The 24,057-nt window shown below is 49.6% G+C and overlaps 1 protein-coding gene across 1 annotated transcript in view; it reads right to left on the bottom strand.

The window, feature by feature from the left end:
- The window catches only part of Rasgef1c (RasGEF domain family member 1C), a 67,664-nt gene that overhangs the window by 7,602 nt on the left and 36,005 nt on the right, over positions 1-24,057 (bottom strand). The window contains exons 2-11 of the mRNA XM_028855002.2: positions 14,682-14,864; positions 14,416-14,538; positions 13,498-13,635; positions 11,664-11,864; positions 11,027-11,101; positions 5,260-5,349; positions 3,396-3,498; positions 2,850-2,929; positions 2,672-2,767; positions 1,291-1,386 (exon numbers count right to left, since the gene is read on the bottom strand). Of these exons, the coding sequence (XP_028710835.1) occupies positions 1,291-1,386; positions 2,672-2,767; positions 2,850-2,929; positions 3,396-3,498; positions 5,260-5,349; positions 11,027-11,101; positions 11,664-11,864; positions 13,498-13,635; positions 14,416-14,538; positions 14,682-14,858 (1,179 nt within the window). The 5' untranslated portion in view covers positions 14,859-14,864. The remainder of the gene's footprint in view (positions 1-1,290; positions 1,387-2,671; positions 2,768-2,849; positions 2,930-3,395; positions 3,499-5,259; positions 5,350-11,026; positions 11,102-11,663; positions 11,865-13,497; positions 13,636-14,415; positions 14,539-14,681; positions 14,865-24,057) is intronic.

Genomic DNA, 24,057 nt, shown 5'->3' with positions numbered 1-24,057 from the left:
GTAGAGCCCACCAGCCACACTGGATGTGGGTGGACCCCTCTGAGGCATTCAGGAACTCCAGTTCTCTAAGCGAGTAACCGATGCCCTGGCCTGCTGTGGACCCCGGGCAGTGGGATCTCTCTGCGTGAGAGGTGCTAGGGACTTCCTGGAGGAGGGGACATTTGATGAGACTGGTGATCTGAGGGAGCAGACATCTCTCTTTGCTTCTGCCCTCTGTGGTTTCTGCTTCACAACTCCATCCTGCTATTCAGGGACCGTCCTTCTGGGACCTGCCCTGGCTCCCATGTACTACGCATTTGTGTGGTCCCTGGAGCACCTTGACAGCTGTCATCATGGGTCTACAGGGTTGGCTTTCTCTTCAAACTGGTGCTCTTCAAGGATCAAAATGCTCCCTGTGCTGAGAACAACATTTAGCATGGAGGGCTTGTTGGCATATGCCTGAGCCTCATCCTCTTTCTTGTTAGGGGGACCCAGATAATCCTACTCCGAAATGGCTGTAAGCTGCTACACTCTGCCATTCCTGGAGCCCCCATTAATCCAGGTGTCCAGAGACTAACAGTCCCATATTGTGAGATATTTGATTACACTGTGTAAAGATATGTCACTCTGGCTGGTTTAATAAAGAACTAAACAGCCAATAGCTAGGCAGGATTTTCGGGCCAGAGAAAATGCTGTGAAGAAGGCAGAGTTGCCAGCCAGACAGAGAGGGAGCAAGATATTCAGGAGGACAGGTGAAAGCCGTGAGTCATATGGCAGCACACAGATGAATAGAAATGGGTTAATTAAAGTTATAAGAGCTAGCTAGGAACAAGCCCAAGCTATCGACCGAGCATTCATAATTAATAGTAAGTGTGCTCTGGGAGCTGGCGGGCGGGACAGAGAAAGACTCACTGCAGTCCCATGCTGGCAACTTTTGTCTGTGTGTGTGTTTGTATTTGAATGACTGCAGGTACATGAGGGCAGGTAGAGGCCAGGGACAACCTCGGGGACTGTCCAGCCTGCTTTTTGAGACAGTCTCTCACTGGCCTGGAACTAACCAGTTAGGCTAGGCTGACTGGCCAGAGAGCCTCACAGATCCACCTTTCTCCTCCTCCCAGGACTAGGATTATGAACATGCACCAGCAAACGCAGCTTCTCCTCACATGGGTCCGGGGTTGGAACTCAGGTCCTCAGCAAAGTGCATCCCGAGCACTTCAGTGAGGTGTCTCTCTAGCCGCCTCCCCTGTTTGTGCTGGGAACTTTCAGCAGCTTGTCTCACTTGCTGGCATCCCTGAAGGCCTGTGGACCCACCTCAAAGTTGACATGCCCATTGGGAAGGCAGTTGGCGCAGCCCTCGTTGAGGAAGTAGATGTCCTTGATGAGCAGGCTGAAGAAGGGAATGACAATCTAGAAGGGAGAGGGTGCAGAGCAACTTACAAGCACAGCCCCAGCAGCCCAGAGCCGGAAGGGGGCTCGGAGTACAGGCACATGAAGCCCTAGCTTATGGTCACCGGCCCCATGGTCACCAGCCTCAGCGTGGAAGGGAGAAAAATCATGCAGAGATACACTGTGGGAAGAGACTTCTCCATTCAGAGCTCAGCCCAGCTTCTATAGAGTCCGCCCTACAGTCCAACTCCTGAGCTGTGAGCCAGTACCTCTGTGACCAAAACACAGCACCACCTGTGTCCTGGGAACAGAGAAGCAGTCGATGGACTATAACAAGGCCATGATAAAGCCGGGCGGTGGTGGCACACGCCTTTAATCCCAGCACTCGGGAGGCAGAGGCAGGCGAATCTCTGTGAGTTCGAGGCCAGCCTGGACTACCAAGTGAGTTCCAGGAAAGGCGCAAAGCTACACAGAGAAACTGTCTGAAAAAAAAAAAAAAAAAAAAAAAAAAAAAAAAAAAAAAAAAAAAAAAAAACAAGGCCATGATATTCACAGCTGTGCAAGATGGGGTTTGATGCCCTGCTCTGCCATGGCCTAACAGTACAACTGGACAGTGAAGAATCCTCTCTGAGACTCAGTCTTCCAATCTGGCAGATGGGAATGCTGAAGCCCATAAGAGTTAAATGGAGGGCCGGGAAGCATGGAGCCCACATGCACTAGATGCTCAGTGGAGAGAGCTTCCTGCCCTTGCTGCCTGGCTTCCTAACGTTCTGGGTCCTGGGCTGGGACAGCCTTACTAGGGCAGGGACTGAGCTAGGTGATTTGGTCCCCCAGGTCCCTAACTGCTACAGTTTGGATCCTGTGTTTTCCAAAGGCCCACATGGCTATGGCTTGCTTCCCAGGGAGGTGTTCATGGGAGGCGGTGGAAACCTTAGGAGGTAGGGTTTAGTTAGCAAGAGATATTTAGTTTCTGGGGACATGCCTTTGAAGGGACTATGAGACTCTGGGTTCTTTTTCTTCTTTTTTGGCTCCCCTACCATCAAGTGAACAATTTAATTTTTACCATGCGTCTTTACCATGAAAGGCCCACGGCCACAAAGTCAACCGATCACGGACTGAAATCGTTGAAATGATCAGCTGAAACCGAACCTTTTCTCTGTATGAGTTTGCTGTGTCAGCTATTGGGTTGCAGTAACAGAAAGCTGATCGATACATGCAGTGTACAGCCCACCTGAGATAATACGGGCTGGAGGAGGGAGGAGCTATGGAGGCTGGCACTTCCGGCCTTTGACGGTCCCTTCCCTACCTTCTCTCTGCTGCTGTGAGCAGTCAGCGAGCGGTGAGCTGCCCCACGCAGGGCTGTCCTATAGTTGCAGAAATTCCCCGTGGGGTCCATCTGGTGCTGGAAGGAGACAGGGTGCCATGTGAGCGGCTACGTTCGGGGACCTGCTGGCCACACCCCTTGGAGCAGCAACCCTGTTTACCTCTAGGATGAAGAACTTGGCTGTTTTCACTTTGGCCCAAGTCTTCTTCAGCCTGGAGACAGGGCTCATGTTCATACCGGCTGGAAGAAGGCGTACAGGGCTGGGAGGGCTCCTCCAGCCTGGACAGTCCCCTTGGTTCCCACAGGCAAGGAGGTCTCAGTGTGCCCCGCCCCGACTGTGGCTGAAGAGTAGCTGAGCGAGCAGGTGCTGGTGGACACCGGACTGAGGTTGGCAGGTAACTGACCCTGTACCAACTACATGGGCCCACCATGGCATCACCAGTACCTATTTTGGTCTCCTCATTCTCTCTCTCTCTGGGTGCACCCTGCCGAACTCTTCAAATGCACCCCTTGGGGACGGGCCTTGCTTCAAATGGAGCGGCTCCATCGGCCTCTGGGGCAGGGATACGGCCGACTGGCCACCTAGCCCACAGCCACCCACTGCAGGGAAGACCCTTGACATGCACCCCACCTGCCAGCTGTGCCCCCTTTAACCTCTCTGGGGGTCCTCACACAGGGTGTTCCAGGCCCGGGCAAGCTCACTCACAGATAATGGCCATGAGGGAGTTGAAGTTGCCGATGTTGAAACACTCACGGGCCACATCAATGAAGAACTCGATCACCTGCGCTCTCTGCTTCTTCTTGGCTGGCTGGGGAGAGGGCATCCGAGCTGCAGGGGGCACATGTCCCTCCCCCTCCCTGCCCAAACACCCCGTTCCACCAGCCTCCTCCTGCTCTTCTCAAAGCCCGTTTCACAGCCGGGAAGTCCAAGGCCCAGGGTCTCAGGACCCTTTGCAGCAGAGTCAGGGCACACCGTAGAGGTGTGGAGGGCAGATGTGACCCAGTGAAGCACCCCTGCAGCTGCGAGGGGCTGTGAGGCACCTTGAGATGATTCCCCTCAAGGCTGAACGTCCCCTCAAAGACAGAAGTCCTGACATTTCCTTCCCCCTCACCACGGAACTTGCCCTCTCCTCGGTAAGGGCCATACACCAAGCCCAGGTCCTGCTCTGTGGGCTGCCCCTCTACTGCTTTCTGTCTGAGAAAGTCACCTTGGGGACAAGGACTTGGGACTCTCTACCTTTCTGGTGGGTTGGAATCAAACTGTCCTTTTCCCCAGGCCACCCCAGGTGGGTTCCTGGGTGTCCATCTAGGCTCTGTCCAGCCTCCACACAGGTAAACCCTGGCTTAGCTGCCCAGCCAGGAATGTGACTGCGGGAAGGGGGCCAGGCCAGTCCAACTCGGGTGGATCCTGCTTGTCTATCAACACAGTGGTAGTCTCGCCAGCCACCAAGACGTGTACCGTGACAGCTCTGTAGGTGTGCCACCAAAGCCCCTCCAAGGAGTGGTCTCTGCTGCAGAAAGCTGCCCACCTGAGGTCTAGTCCTGCCCTTCAAATGGCGACACTCACCACGACAGTGACAGAGGTTTAGATAAAGGCTGACACCTCACCCCACTGTGGACACCACAGCCCAGTTCCTCCCTTAGCACACGCCTGACTGCCCTGGCCATGTCTCAGGGGCCGACCCCTAATGAGCATTGACCCTTGACCTCTGTCTCAATGCCTGCACCCAGGGAGCCCAATTGGACTGGCCAGTCTGTCCCGCTGTGCTTCACCTTATCGGATCCTGCCCTGGTACAAAGGAAAAGCAGATGAGAGGCAGGGTGAGGCCAGGGTGGCCAACACCGGGATGCCAGAACTTCCTGCTGACAGACGCAGCCATTGGCCTGGACTTGTTTTATCATTCAGTTTTTTTTTTTTTTAAGAATTATGGTCCATCATTTTCTATCTTCAGAAGATGACATATAAAAAGTGCACTGGAGACTGATGGTTTGGGTGAAATCGTTCACACCCTTCAGAACACTGACTATACATACATGTTCAAAGCAAGGCTAATAGATACGGTGAAACCTACTTTTCTCCCTCAAATATCATTTACTAACAGCACTGAACGACAGCATAGCTTTAGATTACACTCAAGACGCTAGTAAAAAGTATTAGGGGCTTGATATTAAATAAAATAAAGGATTTAGGAATAGATTTATTCCCAATCTCATTGTTGGCCTGAACTTTTACCGTGCAATTTCCCAGTTCTTAGAGGTTAGACCATTTTACCTCCAAGCCCCAAGCAAGCTACAGAGCCCAGCTGCCTGAGGCAGACAGGCCCAGAATGAGGCACACGGCGGCCCGCCCTTGCTCCTCAGCAAACAGTCCGGCTTCCTCTGCAGCCTTGGCTGGTGGAGCCACCCTGAGATTTACCCACAGGGGACCTTCACTGGAGGGAAGAGGTGAACCTGGTCTGGCACAGTGATCCAGCCAAGCTCTGGACTTGGGAGGCTGGGATTCGGTACATCCTTCCAGGCCCCAGGTAGCCTCTGGCTGGCAGGCAGGCAGGGCCACGCTGGCTACTCACCATGCAGATCTCAGTCGCCACGAGATAACACAGCCTGTTGAACCACTTCACGTAGGCCTCTACGTTGTTACTCTTGTCACTGAACCGGGGCTAGGAGAGACATGCGCACTGAGTCTCCTTGTTGGCAAGTTTTTAGGGAGCAGAAGCAGATCACAGTCATTATAGAGAACCCAGACACTTGTGACCGTCTCAAAGTCAGCCAGCAACACAATGATCTGATGTGAACTTCCTGATCTTCTTCCTACAGTAGACTGCATACTCCCAAGGTGGGAGGTCCTTGGTTCCATCCACAGCACCAGATAAAGTACAAATAAATGAATTAAGGGGGCTGTAATTCAAAATTATGGGTGTGTACACACAGAACCATTATTTATTACCCATAGACTCTGTGTTTGCAAACTTGTCTACTGCTTAATTATTTTCTGCAGTTCCAACAGCTTGCATTGCTCTCCCATTCATTGTGTGCAGGGACAGAAAGGCAAAATATCTGAACCACTCAACTTCCATCAGCCTTTCCAGCCAAGACTGAACTAAATGAAGCTGTCCTGTTCTGTTCTGCTCGTACTGTGAGCAAGGATCCTTCCCCTGCCTTTGTTCAGTGCCTCTTTTATTTTTGTGTTTTCTTTGGAGAGCAGTTTCAGTGTTTGAAAGGATTCCAACAATAATACTGAAGTGATATATTTTATTCCTAAGCACACAAAGGTTATGGTGTATCCTACAGAGAAATAAGTGCTAGACTGCCTTCATTTATCTGTGACTTATACAGACTTGTATAGACAGAGAGATAGATGGATATATAGACAGACAGATGGGCAGACAGACAGATAGATAGGTAGATGGAGAGATAGACAAGTAGGCAGATAGATTAGATATACATACAGATAAATATTTCCTTTCTGTGGTGCTAGTGATGAAACCCAGGGCCTTGTGCATGGTAGGCAAGCTTTCTACTCCAGAGCTACATCTCAGACCTAGGCATGAGTTGGTCTGGCCATTTGCTCTGAGTTTAGTGTTAATCAAGGATGCACAGAAAACATGTGTCTTTAAACATAAGCATATAACTGCGACTATGTGTTGATTGTTTTTAGAAAGTATTAAAAAGTTTGTCAGAACCTAATGCTGCATTTTCCTCCAGGAACAATAGCTTAGGATTGCTAATTTGATGTTTGTGTTGGCATTCTAGAACATAAATACTTGGAATAGCAGAATCAACTCTATGTGTGTGTGTATTATGTATGTATGTATGTATGTGTGTGTGTGTGTGTGTGTGCATATCTATAACTATAGATTTCCATTTGAAACTTTTCCTGAGTCATAAAATGATAGGAGAAAAACAAATTTAAATCTATGCTGAACATTCTATGTATGGTATATACTTGTGCCATTGTTTAAACGATTAAACTTAAGGTAAAGAAATGTGTATGTTGAGCTGGTGGTGGTGGCGTGCGCCTTTAATCCCAGCACTCAGGAGGCAGAGGCAGGCAGATCTCTGAGTTTGAAGCCAGCCTGGTCTACAGAGTGAGTTCCAAGACTACACAGAGAAATCCGAGAGAGAGAGCAAGAGAGAGCGAGAGCGAGAGCGAGAGCGAGAGCGAGAGCGAGAGAGAGAGAGAGAGAGAGAGAGAGAGAGAGAGAGAGAGAGTTAAAACTAGCAGGATAAATTACAATTACTAGAGGAGGTAGATGGAAAAAGATGCAGATAAAAGTGAGAGAAGGAAGAGAATGACCAATGCCACAGGAGTCAGGGAGGACAAACCCTGTAGAGCGGCCATTGCAAGCAAATCCCACTTCTCGCCATTCTCTAAGTTAAGGATGTAAGTAAAAATGAAATAGGAAATTGCACATTTGCTGAATGTCGCATAGCTATTTGGAGGATCCAGACCTTTGTGGCTCAACTAAGACTTTTCAGCTTTCTGGTGGGCTTGTCAGGATAGACCCCCCGTTGGGAGTACAGAAGGACTGTAATGTTCGGACAGGTCTGAAGGCAAAACATATTCTGAGGGAAAAGCATTGTAGAAGCAGTTAAGGGTAACCACACAATAAGAGGTCCAATTCGTTAGAAAAATGTCCTGAGTTCAAACATGTTTGTGCTAAGCAACATTATCTTCAAAATGTGGAGGTAGGGCTGGGGAGATGACTCAGTTTCCAAGTTTGATGCCAAGAACCACAAAAAAAGCCAAGCTTGGTGGCACTCACTTGTAATCCCACACGGTGATGTGATTATTATATTGATGAAGAAATAGAGAAATAAATCACAATGACTAATAAAGAGATGCCAACGTGAATGTGAAGAAATTTAAGAGAATAGTTATTAGTAAGTAACTTTATATCTGTCAATGTGAAAACTTAAGGGAAGTGGTTAAATTCTTGAAACACTGTAAGAAATTACAAAATAACTTAAGAGGAAAGAGAAAAGCAGGGCTCAGCTACCCAGGAGGCTGAGGCAGGGGGATCCCACTTTCAAGGTCTGGCTGAACTAGTTAGTGAGCCTGTCACAAAATAAAAAAAAAAAAGCAAAAAGGAGGGTTGGGGGTGTACAGCTTAATGGTAGAGCATCTGCCTGGGAAAGGGAAGGCCCTGGGTTCGATCCTCAGTACCATGAGGCCGGGGTGGGGTGGGGTGGGGAAGAGGAAATAGAAAACCTAAACAGTCCTATAGTCACTAAATAATAGCAAAAATAAACTAAGAAACAATCCAACAAAAACAAAAATGAATATTTTTAGAGGACTCTGTTTCTCTAAGAACACATCAGACTCAGATGTTTCCCTGTCAAATGCTGACCAATGCTCCAATAATAGGTAATTCCAGTCTTTTATACATAATAGAGAAAGAGCAGCCAAAAATAGTGTTGGAAAAAAAGTACCAGATCAATCTTATTCCTGCTTAACAATGGCAGAAACTCTAAACAAAATAGCACACAGGACCCAGGGACTCACCAAAGAGATAAAGGTTTCTTTTGTCCCAGTTCTGCTTATTTCAGAAATGTAAGGTAGATTCAACATTGATTAAATAAAAAACTGATAAAAACAATCACTTAGCAGTTTAGAGGAGAAGCAACACATGAGTTCTGTGGCGATGCATTATGATGAAAATCTCTCTCACATCTCAGAGACAGGAACTTCTGCTGCACCTTACAGGCAAGGTAATAATTACCTTGAGGTCACTGAAGAGTGACTGATAGTCTGCTGTGTACTCAGCCTGTTTGTTCAGCCTACCTCCAAGAGAACAATGTAAAAACATCCGTACTCGCCTTAGATTTCCCACATAATCAGCTTTTCCAGCCTCAGCTAACTCATAGCTTTAATCTTAAATTGTGTATTCTTCCATGCCCCTGGCCCAGAGCAATGCATGTGTGTTTGTGTGTGTGCTATAGAAATCATTTGCTGGAAATAGCAAACACTACAAAAAAGACCTTGTGCAATAAATATCTGCCACTAATGCTGAAAACAGCATGGGATAGTCTGTTTGCAGAGCTGTTTGTTATCTGGGTCAGTTGGAATCAGTGGGTTCATCCCTTGTAAAACTCTGGTAGAGATTTCTGTAAGGTATCCATCAGTCCTTCCTCATGTGATGCCTTCTGTGCTGTTTAATAAAGGAGAACAAAGCCCCATGTTAGGGACAGATTCATAGGGCAGCACTCAGGCAGGCACAGAATCAGACTCATCTGACAGATTACAGACAGGACATATTGCAGACAGGCCAGAAACCATAAGCTACACAGAGACAGAAAACATGTAGAAAGGAGTGGAGAATTCAAATTTGGGCTCACTCTTGGCCAAAGACCTCCAAGATGAAGTGTTAGATTCTTTTCCTTAATGCATATTGGTGTATCCAAGACTATCTCTAATGCCTTTAGTCTGCGCAGAGCAATAGAGCTGGAGAAAGAAATCAACAAAACTTCACAACCACGCATGAGGGACCTCTTGACAAACTAAGAAGCAAGGCACCTTTCAGACACCTGAAGAAATAACATAACAGCAAACACACTTGGGTATGGCCTGCTAAAAGTGTTCCTTCTAAAATCAGGAAAAGAAGGCTGTCTTCTCTCAACACCCCTGCTTAACATTGTAGCAGGGGTGCAAGCTGGTGCCGTAAGTAAAATCGGGCACGGGTGTCCCGCATTGGTTAATGATCTTAGCATTTCAGAGACTTAAAGTGATAGAGGAAGGCCTGTCTGCTATTCATGTCCCTCTTATACCAGTAGATTTTCTATTTTATGGCTGTCACAGAAATAAAACCAATACTGTTTCATTGCTGGAGGGATGGCTCAGTGGTTAGGAGCACTTGCTAGAGGCTCCCAGCACCCACGTGGTGGCTCAGTGGTAGAACACTTGCCTAGCATGCACAAGGCTCTAGGTTCAATCCCTAATACCTAAAATAAAGTTCCATTCAGTACTGTCAGTTACAAAATTGATATACAAAAAAATTACTGTCATCTTAAGGGGGAGCGCCTGTTGGCCTCACGTTGAACCAACCGCTAGTTTTCACTGAATATTATTTTGACTTGAATGACAGCTGATCTGGCCTTGATAATGAATGAAAAGCTTGTCACCTCCAAGAAAACAATCCACAGCATTTGTTGCCAGTGATGAAGTTCAAGCTTTCAAGAGAAAATTGGGAACTTACAAAACCCTGTCCACCTCTGTGAGCTTGACAGCCTCTGAGTGTTCACAAAGTTTCTTCTCCCCAGCAGTGGGGAGATCTGCTTCACTCAGTAGTATCTCCAGGTTTTTTAAGTGGTCACTGTATCACATATTCAAGGTGCGTGACAGTCCAGTGATGTCACGGTGTATGGAAAGCTCACGGATACATTTTTAGATCTTATGTTACAAAACAGCACTTGCAATACCTAACAAGAATATGAACAAATATCTCACAAGAATATTTCAAACTCTCAACTACGCCCACAAGACTGGCACTGGAATGGAACCCAGGGTTCCCTGCATGAGAGGAAAGTGCTCTGCCCTTGTCCTTCAACTCCCAGCCAAAGGACATACATCTCTGTAGTTGATGCCATTGCTCATCGGCCCTGTAAAGTCATGTGATCTCTACCAACAGCGTACAAGAGCTCTATTTTCCTTCCATAACCACAGTATGATCCTTATGGTCCTTGCCTCTCTCAGAGGCAAAAAAGGCACTCACACACCACAGCATTTAGTTTGCACTCCTTTTGTTAGGCAGGGCCACTGGGATGCTTCCAGTTCTGGCTGGATCTAGCCCTTTGGTTAGACACCCTACTTCGGTGGTTGGACCTCTAGGAACTAAGAACTAGCTCTAAATCCTGGAGTGGCTCAATGTGCCCAATCTTCTCAAGGTACCTAATCTTCTCATGTACGGGGCACCAGCCAGCACTTCCCTCGGTGGCCGCTGGAGGGCACCGGCGCCCGCCGAAACGGACAAAGAGGACCTGCAGGTCCGGGGATATGCAGGATGTATCCAATCTCTACCCAGCATAGACGGCTGACTCAAGGTGACAGAAGACTTCTCGACCACACAACCACCCTGGCTGGATGAGTGATTTGATGCGGTACACCCGGTCCTTCCCCTAGGCTCCCCGGGACTCAGTACTCTTGCCATCTGGGCTGGAAAGGCCTGGATGTAGTGGCTAGGGGCCCTCCATTCCATTCTGGGCATCATCAAGGCTCCCCCAGCTGATGCCCGTGAGATCCATCCATATCACGCCCCCTTATCCCCCCACCCCCGCCTCCTATGTGACCACCACTGGGTGGCGGCCAATGTGGTCTCTGCCCTTCCAAGAACCTTTTACCTTTGTGCCCACCAGGGGGTCCTTGTTCACAAAAGCCTGGACAAACTCCTCAGGTCCTATGTGTCTTAGTCGCTCCTGCGTGGGAAAGGGAGAAGAGTCAGAAAAGAGGGGAGGCAGAGGGAGGGGTTGCATGCTGGGAGCCAGCAAGGGAGCCGTGAGGGGTACAAGGGTGGCAGGAAGGCGTCCACTGCCCTTCATTGCTTCTCTGGGGGTGGGGCCCTTTGGCCTCTGCACCTGCTTAGAACCCCATGTGTTTGGGGCAAGGTCAGCTCATTCCCTTTGACCTGCAGGAAGGGGGACTTAGCTGCTACTCTGGAAAGCTGGGAAGGGCAGCCTCCCTCCCCCGACCCCCATGCATGTAGGGCCCAAATGGGAAGTTCCTCAGGCCTGAGAAGAACAGACATTGAATGGCATCATGAGAGTTTGAACCCAGTTCCTCTGTCCTCAGCCTAGACTCTCATGCTGGCACCTCTAGACCCCCGTCCCAGGCCCAAGGATGCTGAGGAACTGCTCCAAGGCCTTCTGCAGATGCCCCTGATCACTAGGATAGATCCCTGGGCTAGCCTGAGATCAGGAAAGACAGGTTGGGGACAATGTTGGCTACTTATAATGGCTCCCTTCGGTAGGTCCCACTCACCAGCTCCACGTGGGTCAGTTGCTGGGCCAGCGTGTAGGGGTCGCTGCAGACACCTAGGAGCTCCCTGTGGATGGAGGCTGGTGGCTTGGTCCTGTACGAGATGGGCTTGTCTGCCCCTACCAGGCCTTCTGGCCCCTGGCCAAGCGATGCCAGTTTCTGGTGCAGGGTCTGCAGGAGCTGATGCATCCTGTTCCCATAGGTCTAGGGCAGGGGTGAGGGGAGAAGGTGCTCAGGACTCAACCCCAGCTGCCGGCTCCTGTGTGTGTGTGTGTGTGTGTGTGTGTGTGTGTGTGTGTGTACAAGGCCAGGTACCAGCAAATATCGTGGGACCTCTCCCATCCTAAAAAAGGACCCTAGGTTGGACATGTGGTAGTTGGGGCCAAAGTGAAGGCCTGTTAGGGACAAGGCTGGAGCGTTCCAGGTGGGAGCTGAGAAAATACTTTGCGTAGGACATCTCTGGCTAACGCGCACCAGCTGTCTGAGCTTCGGGGTGAAGTGGAGAAGGCCAGCCAGGGAAGGAAGGAAGAGGAGGAAGGGACGGCATGGGACAGGCCCTGCCTGGAGGACTGGCCTCTTACTGGCTCCTGTGGGAACCATCCTGCTCTTCCAGCCCAGCTCAGAAACGCCTTCCCGACCAGCCTCACTCTCCTGCCTCAGTCCCTGGCAGTGCCTCCTTCTTCAGTGAGACTTCTTCGACAGGGTCCCGGCTAGAATGATGCTGAATGGGACAGGAAATGCCGTCCCTGTCACCAGAGCTCAGCCCAGCTCTGGGCAGGCAGCATGTACCCCGTGAATGGGGCAAGGACAAAAATCCACTCCAGGTGGAGCTCAGATCGACAGCCTGCTTTGGATCGTGCCCTGAGCTGGGGTAGGGGCAAAAGGTTCCTGCAGGGGCACCCTCTTCTACCCACAAGGGGGAAATCCATCATCTCTCCTTCAGAGACCTTATTTCTTTAAAAAAATTGTTTTTTAATTAAAAAAAAATGGATGCAAACATGTTTGTTTGTGTGTGGGTGTGTGCACTTCAGTGCAGGTGCCCTCGAAGGCCAGAACAGCGCTTCAGTGCCCTGGAGCTTGAGTTACAGGTAAGTTGTGAGCCTCTTGGTGTAGATGCTGGGAACTGAACTCACATCCTTCCGCTTTTAACCACTGAGTCCTGTCAGCCCCAGAGGCACTACTTCTAAAGAGAGACGCCATCCGCCAAGCTGGGTTATTGAGATGTCTACATATCCCAAGAGTTTGGGCCAGTAACCCAGAATAGCCCCCTGAGTGTGTTAGCCTGTGGCAAGTGTCACCCCTAGAGATGACGCTACTCCTCACGAGCCAGGGAGCTATCCCGGGAGTTGGCAGAGCAGCAGTAGGCAGTGGGGGAACCTGCTCTCTCAGGAGCTCTTGTGGTTCATCTGTGGAGCCCTTCTCTTGCCCCAATTACAGGTTCCTGGCCATGAACACTACCAGCTCGACTCTGCATGGGGAGCAGGGCAGTGGAGGGAGGCCTCTGTAGCACCGGTCCCTGGATATGGGACTTTGCAGGTGGCTTACTGGGTCAGAGAGCCTGGACACCAGTCCATCTGCGCCCATTGGTGGGTCTTATTCACCACCTAATACCATTGCCAGGACAGAAGGGAGAGGAAGAGATCCTGGGCCTAAACCTCACCCTGGGTTCCCTCCCTGATAAGCAGGGCCTGGTTTCTCCATGGGCTCCGGAGGGCCCACTGAGGGGTTGTACTATGCCGTGTGGGGAGAGAGGAGCCCAGAGGAGGCTGGAGACGGGCTCAGGTCCTGGATAGGAAGATACAGGAAGGGGGAGTGACTTCCACCCCGGCTGGCCCACCTCGTCACACGGGGCGATGCGGCCCACCACGTCTGTTAGGTGTCCAATGGTGGACTCCTCCTCGAAGTCCCGGGGGAAAGTTTCAGTCCACTCGGCCAACAGCTGGAGCAGCTTGGCCCCAAACTTCCGGACTCGGGCCTGCAAGGCGAAGCAGAAGGCGGGGGTATGAGGAGTTCTCAGGGCCCCAGGAGCCCCTCACTGAGCATGCTCTGCCTGTCAGGATCATACCATGGGCCCCCGCAGGAGGGGTGGTAAGCCTCTGGGTATCTGTACCCGCAGCAGAGAGAGGTTAGAAGGTCTCCCTGACAGAGGAGGCCACCTACCACCGTGCAGGAGAATCTGCCAGCACAGGGTGAGGCCTTAGTCCCAGTTGAGATCAGGACAGAGCATCCAAGTGAGGAAGCCCGTGTCCTGGTGCTGGGACTTGGGCCCCCCAAAGAGAAGGCAGTTACACGAGTCAGCCATGTCCTTCCTTGAGTCGGTTGAAGCTGGGATTCTACCACAGTACCCAGAAGCCTGACTGACACGGGTGTAGAAAACCATGAGGCCAGGGAGAAGGGAAATGGTCTGAGACGCCATGGCATGGAGAAGCCATCTTCTCATACAGAAATAGAATGCAACTGGACGGAAGCCCAGCAGAGGCATGGGGCCATGCCAGGTCACAGGTGGCAAGGCCCCTACGGACTAGGCTCTGGGGACCCAGGTCTGGCTTTAACATGCTCTCACTGGACTTTGGAAAATGGCACAGGTATAAGGTGCCTGTCCTTGCAGGTCCTGGGCCTCAGATAAGTCACAAACTTAACAGGCTCCCTTTCCAGAGGGCGGAGCAACCACGGCCTCCCGGAGAGGCTGACACTGGGAGGTCATGCCCCCGGGATACAGGTGCACTCAGGGCCCCCCTCCTGCCCAGCCCCTCACCTTGTCCAGCACCGGCTTGTCCAGCTGCTGCTGCTCTATGCACAGGTGGCACACCCGCGCCAGCAGCTCCCGGGGCTCGATGAAGAGGCGCGAGCTCAGCAGGAAGGTGAAGACATAGGCTTTCTGGGGAGGATACCGCACAAGCGCATCAGGGCACAGAGAGTGTGTCGCCAGCCTGCCCCAACTCCCCAGGCACGAGGCCATCCACACACCCCCCCGTCTCATCAGCCGCCCCATGCTCTCTCTCCTGCCCCTCCCTCACCTACCTCGGGGTAGTAATCGGCTGTGGGCACTAGCTGCTGAATCAGAGTGTCCAGAGAGGCTGAAGATGGAGCTCCGTCCAGGAGGGGCTGTCCAGCCTGCTCGCCTTCTGTGGATTCTGTGGGAGGCGGGCTGAGGCTGCCCGGGGTGACCATGTCGGAGGCACTCAGTGTCCGGGGCATGCCTGCCTGGAACGGCAAGAAACAGTTGGGGTAACCCGAGCTGGGTTCCAGGCTGGAGGACTCTGCCTCTCGCTGTCTGCTTCAGTTCAGTGAGCACATCACGTGAGGCGGCCGGTGTCCCTTACTCCACAGCCCAGCATCCACTCTCCATTTTCGTATAGTTCCCCTAGGAACTATCTCTTCTTCACTGTCCGTGTCTCCGGAACCTTCTCTTCCTGGGAAACCCCTCCATAGAAGCTGGTTGTCCCTCCACTTCTCTCTCATTTTATACTTCAGGCTGGCCTGTAACTCTCAGCAACCCTCCTGTTTCAGATTCGTCCGGGGCTGGCACTCCAGGGGTGAGCCACCATGCCCACCCTTAATTGTCCTTAATAGTCACCATATTCCCCCAGCTACTGGCCACAAAGAGTGGCTCAGGGATGACCCTGATCCAGACGAGGGGTTCAGGAACAATCCCAGACCTTCCTTGACTCTTTGAAGCTATTGTTCCCCTGAGGTCCTATTGACTGGATGTTGGGGGATGGATGTAAGCTCGATATTGTTGAGTTCGTCTTGTCATTATGAGGATCTGGGAAAGGAGGCATACTCTTTTCTGGGGGAGAGAGCTGAGAGTGAACCCTTGTGTATACACTACCTAAGGGCTCTACCACTGAGCTAACTCCCCAGGCCTTTTGCTACTTTTCATTTCGAGACAGGGTCTTCTAAGTTGCCTGAGCTGGCTTTTGTATGGACTCTGTAGTCCAGGCAGGCCTTTGAATTTATGGTCCCCTTGCCTTAGCCTACTGAGCAGCTGAGATCACAGGCCTGCACTACCATGTCTGAGTGAAAGCAGACACATTCCAAGAACAGTGTTAGAGCTGGATGCTCTTCCTGAGCCATGCTGCGGACTTCCCAGTTGTCTGCACCTGCTTAAGTTGGCGTTCTTGCCAGTGCAGTTCAAATCTCAGCCTCCCGCAGCTGCCATTCCAGGAGCTCTGTGACATGGGTCCACTCCCCCGCCCAACCTTGCTTCCTCCCTTTCCCTTGGGCTTCTGCCACCACCACATGCTCTCCTTTCCAAACATGTCCTACTCTGACCCCTGCATACGCTGTCGCTCCTGCAGGGTGGCGCCCACCCTCTTCACTCCTCTTCCCTCAGTCCGTGTCTGAGGCACCTCTGGGGCTATCATCCCTGCTTCCTCCCAGTGTCCCTCTACTCCAAGGCCATGCCTGGTCCCTCGTGGACACCAGGGGACTTTCACTGTGAGCCCTGTTGTAAGTCTGGGGGCTCCTGTCAGCTGCCGGTGTAGAGAAAGCCCTCTGTAGGCATTACAGTGTTCTCTCTCCATGCAGGCCTCCTCTCCACCAGTGCCAGAGTCTCTGTGGCCTGGCCAGCAGAGGGCCGTTGCACATTTTTACAAGGAGCGTACGCTGGCTCCCAGAAGCTCTTCATCACATCCCTATAGGCCAGTCTGTGGGTGTTGGACCAGCCCCAGCCTAGACAGTCAGGTCACCCCACTTTCTCAAACACAGAATCTTATAGGATCACCCCAAGGAGCTTGCCAGGACTTAGTGTTCTCTGCTGCCCCCGGAACGACTCTGGCTTTTTCTGCCCGAGTGACTCTGACCTGAGAGTAGAGACAGAAAGAGAGGGGGGTCAGAGCACACTCAGGGATGAGAGGGAACCCTTCAGAGAGCTATCCACAGCCTGTGGTGTTGGCAGTGCTGGGATGGGGCTTGGTCGCCAGGCATGGTGGTGCACACCTTTAATCCCGGCACTCTGGAGGCAGAGGCAGGCGGATCTCTGTGAGTTCTATGCCAGCCTGGTCTACAAAGCAAGTTTCAGGACAACTAGGGCTCATACACAGAGAAGCCCCACCTCATAAAACCAAAAAAAAAGGGGGTAGGGGGTTGGTCACTCCAGGTGGGGGCAGACAGGACAATCCTGACCTGGGTGACAGTCACAGATTGTCACCTCTCTAGCAAGCTGTAAGCACTCAATTTTCAGTCCTGAAACTGTAAATTTCACAAACCACCTCTTGTCCAACCATGTGGGGAAGCCACTGTAGATGGAGATCTGCAGGGGTGGGGGGGGTCCCCTGAAGATTTTCACTGGAGAGGGTGGCCATCTCTAGGGACAGCGGGTGCCAGCTCTGCCTCATGCCTGGGGCTCAGCACCTGGTTCTAACTCCACAGGACAAAGTGTGTGAGCTTAAAAGGTCCTCTCTCTCCTGTGTGATATCTGCTACCTCTTCGCCCTGCAGCCTGTCCTGGACTCCGGTCCCATTTTCTCCAAGATGGGCTAATGACAACATGGAGGTAACACTGAAACTCTCCACGGGACAGGGCAGCCGTCTGCCACATGGTGGAAGGAACCATAGAGGGATGCTTCACGAGACAATCAGGGAAGCTCCCAGAATACCTCTGGGCCTGGCTTAGCGTCCATCGGCATTTGACGCTGGGTCCATGACAGTGGGTGGCTAGTTCACACTGGAAGCTGAAGGAGTGTCCCACAGGGATGACCAGAGAGGGGACCAGCTGCACATAGGAGGTTGGGAAAGTCACTGCACTGAGGCCTGAGCACAGGAATGAGCCCGTGGGAAAACATGCCTGGCAGGAGACCAACGCAGGTGAAGGCTGGGATGATTATGGAAGGTGTGCTTAGGTGGCGGGGACCAGGTGGCAGGTCCTGAGTGACTGAGTAGGGGATGAGGGAAAGAACAGGGTGATGGGGACATCACACATCCATGTGTGGAAGCACAAGCCTGTCCAAGAAGCACGTGGAGGCCCCAGGCCCTGCCCCCACATGTCCTTTCCTGTAGGTATGACTGACTTTTTATTAGTTTCTTAACTACTGCCCTATAGCTTCCTTACCCAAAGACAATACAAGCATATATTTATTTCCCCTTTCTTTATTACACACATCCAAAATAGCATATCCCCCACACAGGCCAGCTCTGGATTCTTTTCACTAACAATACATCTCGGCAATCTTTCTGTGGAAGGCCAGGGTTTGTTTCTTTTTTTTTTTTTTTTTGCTTAAAATTTTATTTTAATTTTTAAAACCATCCTATTCACTATATGTCCAGAAGTAATTCCATAAAGCCAGTGATGATGCATCCTACATGTTCATCAACGGACGAATGGATAAACAAAATGTTATATATATATATATGATGAATTATCATTCTTCCTTAAAAGGGAAGAAAATTCTGATATGTCCTACAGCATGGAGAAACACTGGGGTCATTAGGCTAAGGGCAGAAGCCAGTTACAAATAGACAAAAGCTAGTCTGGGGAGATAAGCAGTTAAGAGCATATACTTCTCTTGTGACTCACAAAGTTCTCTTTTGGTTCCCACAGGTACCACGCTCAGTTGTGTTCTCTGTTTCTGTCTCTCTCTCTCTCTCTCAGAACAATAAATGTTTGAATTTCTCTCTTGGCTTTTTTGGTGGTATGAAACTGTGTGTGTGAACTGGATCCAGGCACAATGTGGTTTTAGGAGGTCTTCATTTTATGATGCATCACTGAGCTTCACGGTACTGTAACAGATACTTAAGATAGTCAACGTATCAAGATAAATGGTTTATTTCAGCTTACTGTTTTGAAGCTTCCTTTCTGGTCAGTATCCGACTGGCCTAATCGCTTTGGGCTAGTGGAGACACCACAATAGGGTTCTTAGCAGAAAAAAAAAAAATCACTCGCCTCATAGCTGGTAAGTGAAAGAAATGAAGAGGAAGAGCTCATAGTCCTCTTCAGGTGCATGACCCCAGTGACCTGAAGAGTGCTCACTGCGTTACACCTCTTAAAGGTCTGCCACCTTTCCACAGCACCATCCTGGGGACCAAGCTTTGATGCACAGGCCTCTGGAGGAACCTCAAGATCCAAACTAGAGTAAGACCATGTGTAAGTTACTGTATCACTGCTGTGATAAATACCCTAGAGTAAGACCATGTGTAAGTTACTGTATCACTGCTGTGATAAATACCCTAGAGTAAGACCATGTATAAGTTACTGTATCGCTGCTGTGATAAAATAACCTGGCAGACACAGCTTAAGGGAGGAAGGGTTTATTCTGTCTCAGTTCATCATGGCACAGGGGCTGTGGTGGCCGGAGCTGGAGGCATCTGGTCTCATTGCATCCATAATGACAAAGCAGAGTTATTAAGGGCTGGTGCTCAACCTAGCTTTCTCCTTTTTATCCAAGCCAGAACCAGAGCCCAGGAATGGTGCCAGTCACTTTTGGGGTTAGTCTTCCCACCTTAACCTAATTAAAATAATCCCTCACAGGCATGACTGGAGGCTAACCTAATCAAGATAAGCTCTCATAAGAGAGCCGGGAGCCACTAACCATCACAGACCATGAAAGAGATGAGAATTATACAATAATCAGTGCTGGCGGGCATGTTGGAGTAACCCTTTGAACACTGCTGGGGTGAAGGGGTACATGACGACATTGGTACTTTTGAACTATACCAAGATTCGGCTTCATGTGCCAAGTGCTTTGTATCCCATTGTCCTTTCACGCCAACCAAGTCCTTGGTCATACACTCCATAACAATAATCACAAGGGAGGCGTGCTGGGAAGAAAGGTGTGTGCGTCAACTGTAACCTGGCTCTTAACTGAAGTGCCTGAGCCAAGGCTTACACTGCAAAGTCCACTCTGTGGCTTGTACTGGCAAGGGTCCCCTTATTTTTCACACTAGCAGAAAAGCTGCCAGCCCGCTACCCTCATGGGGACTTTGCCTACGGTGTTTAGGACGTCTCATTTTTGTCATGAACGCTGTTCAACTTCGCCACTTCCTGTCCTGCACTGAGATGACTGGGCCTGTGTATGTGTGTTTCCAGTTACTGTTTACACCATCCATTTCCAGTTGAACCGTCCTTGCCTTCCATCAGTGGCTCCCACTTAGTCCTGTAGTACGATCTTTTAATGTGCTGCTAGGTTTGGCTTGATTGTTTTGTTGTTGTTACTGAGGACTTTTGCATCACTGTTCCTGGAAGGAATATTGTCCTCAAATTTTCCTTTGTTGTAGGATCCCTATTTCAGACCAAATACTTACCCTATAGAATGAGCTAGGAAGTGTTCCTCTCCTTCGATTATTGGTAAAAGTTTGAAAGGACTGGTATTAGTTCTCCTTCATGTATTTAAGAGTGAGGCCACCAAGTCTGGGGCTTGTCTCTGTTGGTGCTTTTGATCACTAGCCCAATCTCCTAACTAGTCTCAGGGCTTTTTCAAATCTTCATTCCTTTGTAATTCAGATGTCATAACTTTTGTGCTTCTAGGAATTTCCATCTGCTTCATCTAGCTTATTCAATTTGTTGGCATACGATTGCTCGTGGCATTCTGATATCACTTCTATTTCTGCAGAACTAGCTCCATTCAGCTGCACTTCTTTCTTTCTCCTCAGAGCTTTTGGAAGCTTGGGGAAGAGGCTTGAGTCCCCAGCTTTCTCCCAGGGCCAGGAGCCAACCTGCTTCTGGGCAGGCATCTAGGGGCAGGTGTTTAGGGTCGCAGCCAACCCAGGGCAGCAAGGCTGCTACTTTGCTTGGCTGCTTCTTCAGGAACAAGGAACAAACTATGTCCTTCAGGGCTGAGGCACTCAACACAGGGCTGTTTCCAAGGTGAAGAACTTGCTTCACCTAGTCCAGACAGGTTCCGACCTCCAGAGGTTTCAGTAAGAAACAAACTCTATGCCGCTTGCTCAGGTCATTTAATCCTTACAGCATCCTTTAATGCACCTGGCTTCATCCACAGCAGGCTGGTGACAGGACTGGCTGGGAGGGGAGCACCAGGCTGACTTAGCTGGGGCTCCTGCTGACAGAGCCTGCTGCTTCCACGCTCCCAGAAGCAGTGGTTTTGAAGAGCTCAGACACTTGCAGGAAATCTGTTGTTGCAAATGGGGAGCACCGAGACCCACTGCAGGCTGGCCGCTGAAAAACAGAGCTCCCCAAAGAGGGCAAAGCTGGCATCTCCCCTGCTCCATTCCCCACCCTCAGCCCTGATGACAACCATTTCCTAAACTTTGTTTGAGGGGAGGCACTGGGTCAAAGGACACCAGCCTTTGAAGAGCTGTCCCACTTAACTGATCCCCGAAACCACAGCAAAGGGCTACTGTGTCTATGTCCCAATCACCATGCTTTTGAAATTTTGGGTTGAGACAGGGTGTCCCTCTATGTAGCACTGGCTGTCCTTAAACTCGATATGTAGACCAGGCTGGACTTGAACTCACAGAGATCCGCCTGCCTCTGTCTCCTAAGTACTGAGATTAAAGACGCTCCCCACCAATGCTTGGCTCCAATCACTGTGCTGCGATTGTTGTTGTTATTATTATTATTAATTTATATGTCCGAGTGTTTACCTGCAATATGTATATGCACCATGTATGTGCCTGGTACCCATGGAAACCAGGGAGTGTGTCAGACCCCTCAGAACTGGATTTTCAGACAGTTGTGAGCCATCATGAGGCTCACAAAAACCCACTCAGTGCCTTTAAGCACTGAGCCATCTCTCCAGCCCCCCCAAACCCCCCCCCAAACCCCCCTACCACTACCCCACCCCACGACGCTTCTTTGCTTCCGTATGTCACTTTTGCACTGGTTGGCACCCAAGTCAGGAAGACTAGAGGCAGGGTGGGAGTGAAAGAATCCTGGTTCACGAAAGTATTGAATCCTTTCCCTGCTGAGCTGGCAAGCCAGGTTATACAATTAAAGTAACTCCTGAGTCCTGTTTGGAGAAGACCATGGAGAAGTGTCCTTTTGGTATTTCCCCTTCATTAATAAAAAATTAAAAAAAGAAGACTCTATAAGCATACCCAGAAGTTAAATAATAACAACTATTATTATTACTATCATTGTTATAAAATGAACATCTGTGACCTACTTCCTAAGCTAATAAAATGAGCATTACTGGTACGACAACGCATCATGCCCTTCCCTCCATCAGTCCCACTATTCACCCTAACCTTTGGTGGATAAGCATCTTGACTTCTGTGCTAAAAGTTTCCTTGTTTTTTATTTATAGTTTTTCTCATATATCTATCACTAAGCAATATGCAGCAATATATTGCTTAATTGTTGGAGATTTAGGAAATGAGTTTATTAATGACTGAGAAATGCATCATTAGGTGATTTCATCATTGTGTGAACACTGGTATATGCTTATACAAATCTAGACCAGTTGGTGCAGTCTATTATGTACCAAGCATGTGTGTGCTCGTGTGTGTGTGTGTGTGTGTGTGTGTGTGTGTGTGTGTGTACATATATGTACAGATGTCATTGCTCCTAGAACTATGGGGAACAAAAAATATGAGAGTAAATCAAAGACAAGAGAAAGTGATTTAATCAAGAAAAGTGACAAACACATATGTACAAATGTGTGCCCATGTGACATGGTATACTTATTATCAATGGTGATGGCTGGTATTGTCAACTTGATGGATTTTCGAACCACCTAGGAGATGGGCCTCTAAGCATGCCTGTGTGTGTGGCGGGGGGGGGGGGGTATCTTGATTATATTAATTGAGGTAGAGAGATCTTCCCACTGTGGGTGTCACCATACCTTGAATGGGATACTGGAGTATACAAATGGGGAGAGGGAAATGAATGGTGCAGACATTCATTGCTCTCTACTGACTGTGCATGCAATGTGATCCGCTGATTCAAGCTCTGCTGCCTTGATTTGCCTGCCGTGAGGGGCTGCACCTTGAACTGAGGTCCAGAATAAGCCCTTTCTCCCTGATTGTTGATCCTGTCTGGGCATTTTATCACAAAGTTAAAAACAAACAAACAAACAAAAAACCAACTACCAACAAAGGAAAAAAAAAACAAAAAACAAGACATCAACCATTTTCATTACCAAGTTCATTATCATTAACAGGCGCCGTGGTTTAAATTTAAAAATGCCCCATCCAGGCTTGGTGTTTGAAAAGTTGGCTCCCAGCCAGCGCTGCTATTTTGGGAGATTGTCAAACCTTTGAGAAGTGGAGCTTAGCTAGAGAAAGCATAATAGAGCGCAAAGGGTAGTCTCAGAAGGTTGCGGCCACCAGGGGCTCTGATCTGAATTCTCTACTCCCTGTTCTGGTCACCATGTAAGGTCACAAGCTCCTGTCACCATGGCCAGGAGCCATGCTGTCATGCCATGAGAGACTGAAATATCCTGATGCTCTGAGTCAAGACAAATCTTTCTTCCCTTACACTGTTTCCATCAGGCACTTTGCCATAGCAACCAGAAAAGTGACTAATACAGAAACCTGGCGCCAAGAAGTAGAGCTGTTGCTGTGACAAACCTGACCATGTGGTCCTCGGCCTTTGCAAACGGCTTAGGGGAGGAAGGTGGAAGAGCTCAGAGACGTGGGGTAGAGAAGTCCTAGAGAGCTAAGTGGGCCATCTGGGTAGACGTGTGGATCAAAATGCTGGTAGACGTGCAGACAGTAGAGACAGTGCTCATGAGGGTTCAGACAGGAATAGCGACTCCATCAGGAATCGAAATAGAGGCCATTTCTGTTATATTCAAAGAATTTGTCATTCTGTCAGTGTCTGGAAAATGTGGGTCACACTTAATTCTAAAGTAATGGATCAAATGGTTTGGCTGAAGATATTTCAAGACAGTAGCACATCCTGGCTGCGGCATGATTATTACTTGCTGCTTTTAGCTAGATATGCAGAGATAATTTTGCAAAAAGTACAGCAAAAAAAGATGTGAAAAACATGCAGCTTGGCAAGGAAAAGAATGCATTTAAAGCTGCAGACAGGTGGGTCAAAGAGAAACCATGCAATTTGTACTTGGACAACATGAAAGAGGTTTTGCTGAGGCAAGACCCTTCCCACTGAATACCGCAGCCTGTGAAAATACAAACAGTTTGAAAGACTTTCCTTTGGAAAGAGAGTGTTTGGGAAATGGAAACTCTAGGATACCTTGCTCAAACAAGAAAAGTATTTTCCCTGGTTCAACCGTGTAGACATTTGCAACCTACTGCAACCGTGATCAGGCAGAGCCCTGAGCTGGCAGCAAAGCTTGGTATAATTCATGTGGTGCCAATTTTGCAGGCGAGTTCAAGTGGCAGAGTTGTGACTCAGAGTTGCGGAAAGAAAGCCCGTGAAATCAGGCCATGTGTAGCAGGGTCAGATCCCCTGCATGGAACGCTGAATGAACTGTACACGATGCTTTCAAGAGAAGCCTGAGTTGTAAGGAACCTCCAGGATTTTGGAGACTCTGGGA

This window comes from Peromyscus leucopus, chromosome 8b (assembly GCF_004664715.2).
Source record: "Peromyscus leucopus breed LL Stock chromosome 8b, UCI_PerLeu_2.1, whole genome shotgun sequence".
NCBI classification, from domain to species: Eukaryota; Metazoa; Chordata; class Mammalia; order Rodentia; family Cricetidae; genus Peromyscus; species Peromyscus leucopus.
The sequence above is the reverse complement of the archived record's forward strand: the minus strand, read 5'-3'. Positions and strand labels throughout refer to the sequence as shown.